Source organism: Pundamilia nyererei, unplaced genomic scaffold, assembly GCF_000239375.1.
Source record: "Pundamilia nyererei isolate P.nyererei 1_Seehausen unplaced genomic scaffold, PunNye1.0 scaffold00115, whole genome shotgun sequence".
NCBI lineage: Eukaryota > Metazoa > Chordata > Actinopteri > Cichliformes > Cichlidae > Pundamilia > Pundamilia nyererei.
The window spans coordinates 1,418,840-1,422,244 of NW_005187516.1; the positions used below are offsets into that span (position 1 = coordinate 1,418,840).

At 38.5% G+C, this 3,405-nt stretch overlaps 1 protein-coding gene across 1 annotated transcript in view; it reads left to right on the plus strand.

Annotated features, from left to right (window-relative positions):
- The window catches only part of tmtopsa (teleost multiple tissue opsin a), a 75,357-nt gene extending 74,700 nt beyond the window's left edge, over window positions 1-657 (plus strand). The window contains exon 4 of the mRNA XM_005741958.1: window positions 376-657. Coding sequence (XP_005742015.1) covers window positions 376-657 — 282 coding nt within the window. The remainder of the gene's footprint in view (window positions 1-375) is intronic.
- The last annotated feature ends 2,748 nt before the right edge of the window (window positions 658-3,405 follow it).

A 3,405-nucleotide genomic window follows, 5' to 3' on the forward strand; every position in this document is an offset into this window, starting at 1 on the left:
CAGGAGACCCAGGACCCTGATACCCCCAATGTTCAACACAAAGTTACGCCGATGATCCTTTGCACAAATAACCTACATCAGTTGAAAATACAGTGATGGCTCACACTCATAATTAAGAGAGAGAAGAGTGAGACTAAGAAAATAAAGATTATGAGTCACTATAAACTTCCCTGTTGAAGAAGCAGCAACTTTGCTAAAAATGCATCAAGCTGGTATTGTCCTTAAAGCAATATTAGAAAAAGGTATAAAATGCAGCCTAGAAACATTAGAACTAAGTGTTTAGTTCATAAAGTTTTGTCCTCTGTGGTCTCTTGCATATAACTGTGTAGTTTAAAAGAAGCTTGACCATATGTTTGTGCTGTATGCTTGCCTCAGTTTTACAGGTGCTTCCAAGCCCTGCTGCAGTGTGAAGCTCCTCGAAGAGGCTCCAGCTTAAAGAGTTCCTCCAAGGTCCCCACCAAGGCCATGAGGGGAATAGCAGGAACTGGTCCCCGCCGTACTAACGAATTCCTATTTATGGTAGCCTCATTGGGTCAACCAGCTGCTACAGTCCCCCGACTGGGGCTCTCATGTGAACCTACTATCGATATCACAAAAGCCCCTTCTTCAGACAATAAACCTGTTGTAGTCTCACTAGTGGCTCACCGTGATGGCTGACAATTGGTTATATAATCATAAAACCCTAAGGTCCCCATCCAGGAGATCAGTGAAAAAGAAAGAGGTGGTTTTACTGAGACTTGGAAAGCGGCGGTCTGCCAGTCCAGGTGGATTCAACGTGACTCCAGCATTAACTCTGGCCTGCCTAGTACAGATGATAGATCAGTAAGAAAGGGCTGTCTCTGGAAAATGTGAGCAACTATCAGAGATGACAGTAAATCTACAGAAGCTGGGAGTTTGTATATTTTACTGAGAAAAGAAACACTCATGATCCTTTCTTAGAAAGCACATTTAAAGGATGCTCTTATCAGAGCTCTGGAGTCAGACTGTAATAAAAGAGGAATTATAAGGATAATTTTGTGCAATATCTCATTCTCTTAAAATGTCATAACAATAGTGTGTTCAGGAGTGCTGGGGAAGGGCTATGATTGGTCTGTACTGATTGTTACTGACAGCAGTTACAAAGTGAAGTGAAATTGAAAAACACCAGCCACTTATGACTGCAAGCTTTTTGAAGTCCTTCAGAATGAGATAACTTTAATAATCTGTGCAAGGGGAATGCTTTTGCAGCACTTGCACAAATAAAAGAAAGTTGTAAAATTACACAGAAACACAAGAAAGTGTAATGCAATAAAAGTACCTGAGAAACGACAGAGGTGCAAACTTAAATGGAAGTGGTGATAACTTTACCACCATAGAGTGGCAAACTCTATAGAAAACTATAGAGTTAAGTCTTCAAACCAGCAATAGTAGCGGCCATAACAGTTACAAGAAAAAAATCAAACGAGTGCAATAAGTCAAGATGTTAAATTGGGTAAAGAGAAGGAGTAGCATTCACAATTAAATGTCTTAATAAAAAGTTAATTGTACATTTAACATTGCTAGTATGCCGGGGGTGTTTGGATTTTTTTCAGGGAGATAGACTTTGGAAAGAAATACTGTAACTGCAAGTTGGAAATCACTGTACAGCCCATTCAGTAATGGCTGTGAATGTGCAGTCTAACGTAAAGGAGTTTGATGAAATGCAGCATCTAGCAATGTTAAATATTTAGCACTTGTATACCTCGAATTTTATATTCATGCTGTGTTTTGTTAGAGTTTTAAATGTGTATTTAGAGGAAAGAGGTAACATCCTAAAATGTAAGTAGAAGATTAAATATTGTTGCACACCATGTATGTTTCATGGCAGGGTATTCTGAAATGACAATGGGCTCTTTCAGCAAACTATGCTCCAATATCAACTGCAATGTTCGGGAAAGTTGACTAATATAAGAAAAATTTGATGGTTTTGATGTGGTCATTAAATTCCCTTGATTTGTGATTTGGGATGTGCCAGTTTAAAGTAAAACAAAAAACCAAAACAACTGTTAATGTCTTCATGCCTGACAACCCAGGAGGTCTCGTGGCGTTCATTCATCGACTGCTCAGAGCTGTTTTAGCAAGAGGGGAGCACAAAATTACACACTGTTGTGGCTGAATGGTATAAGTTTGTATTGGCAATTTTTGTAAATCACTTTTACCACAAAAGCTGTTTTGAGTAAAAACAAAACAAAACAATTTTGGAGGTGCATTGTTCAATATTTTTTTACAGGCACAGAGCTGCAATGAAGGAAATTTATTTACAGTGAAGGGCGAATTTTCATGGACAGTGTATTTACAACAGAATGTGAATGGGAACGCGGAGCCAGGACGTGCAGGTGAAGAAACACACACTGGTAGCGCACTCGATTTGGTACTGTTTGCCAAAACCTCCAGAAGGAAACGAACCAGACGAGGCGACCCGAAGAAACAGAGAGGCGAAATCCTAGGGAGGAAACAAAACCCTGTACTGTCACCAGCAAAAATAATCCACAGGCTCCAACAGTAACGCAGGTGTCACTGCCCCTTTACACACTGAGGAAAGTTTCTGTTAAAGTTTCAAAACTGACTCACCCATAGTTTTCCTGACAGTAAAAATGGGTCTGGGCTCTTATAGGTTAAAGAAGACGGACATCAGTAATGTCTCATGTATGTATATGTTAAGCAATGATTTGTCATTAGCTGTTCAGGGGATGTTATGGGTGCATATAGAGCTATTTAGTGTAGTTTGAGGGCTGGTGTCATTTTTTGTTACTAGTTCAAAACCCATATTCAAATGAAAATGTTGACTGTGAGCTCTCAGTCTAAAAAGCATATTGTGCATAACCCTGAGCCTAGAGGAGCTACATTCATTTTGTGGTGAAGCTCTTAGAGCACCACCAATGTATAGACATTTAAAAAGAAAAAAGCTAACAAGAGATGTTAATTATAGCTGATAAAACCTTAGGCTGCTTTAAAAAGTGTTTAAACAGTGATTCAAGAGATTTCAACACTTTTGGAACATCTCTATTCCGAGTGTTTTTCAGTGTTTAAACTATAAAATGACGAGCATAGAAAGATCGATTTTTTACAATAAATTATTATTATCTATTCTTTCCAAGCTGCAAATGTTGATCAGTGTGTAGAAAGTATTTTCCAATGCATCTTGTGTTCATAGTGCATGAACACAAGTGGTTACACTACAGCCCAAGTTTGATTCTTCTCTTCTTTTCTCTTCCTGGCTCTCAGTATCAAAAGCACAAAGACCAAAAAAGTTAATCTTAAAAAGCATTGCTTTTTGCATGCTGTTATTAATACTGAATTTCAGACTATGTGTGTCAGATAGCAGAAGATGTTTTTTCATTACTTGAGGTCCTGGGAACTACTTCCAAGGACCTTTAATATCTCAAA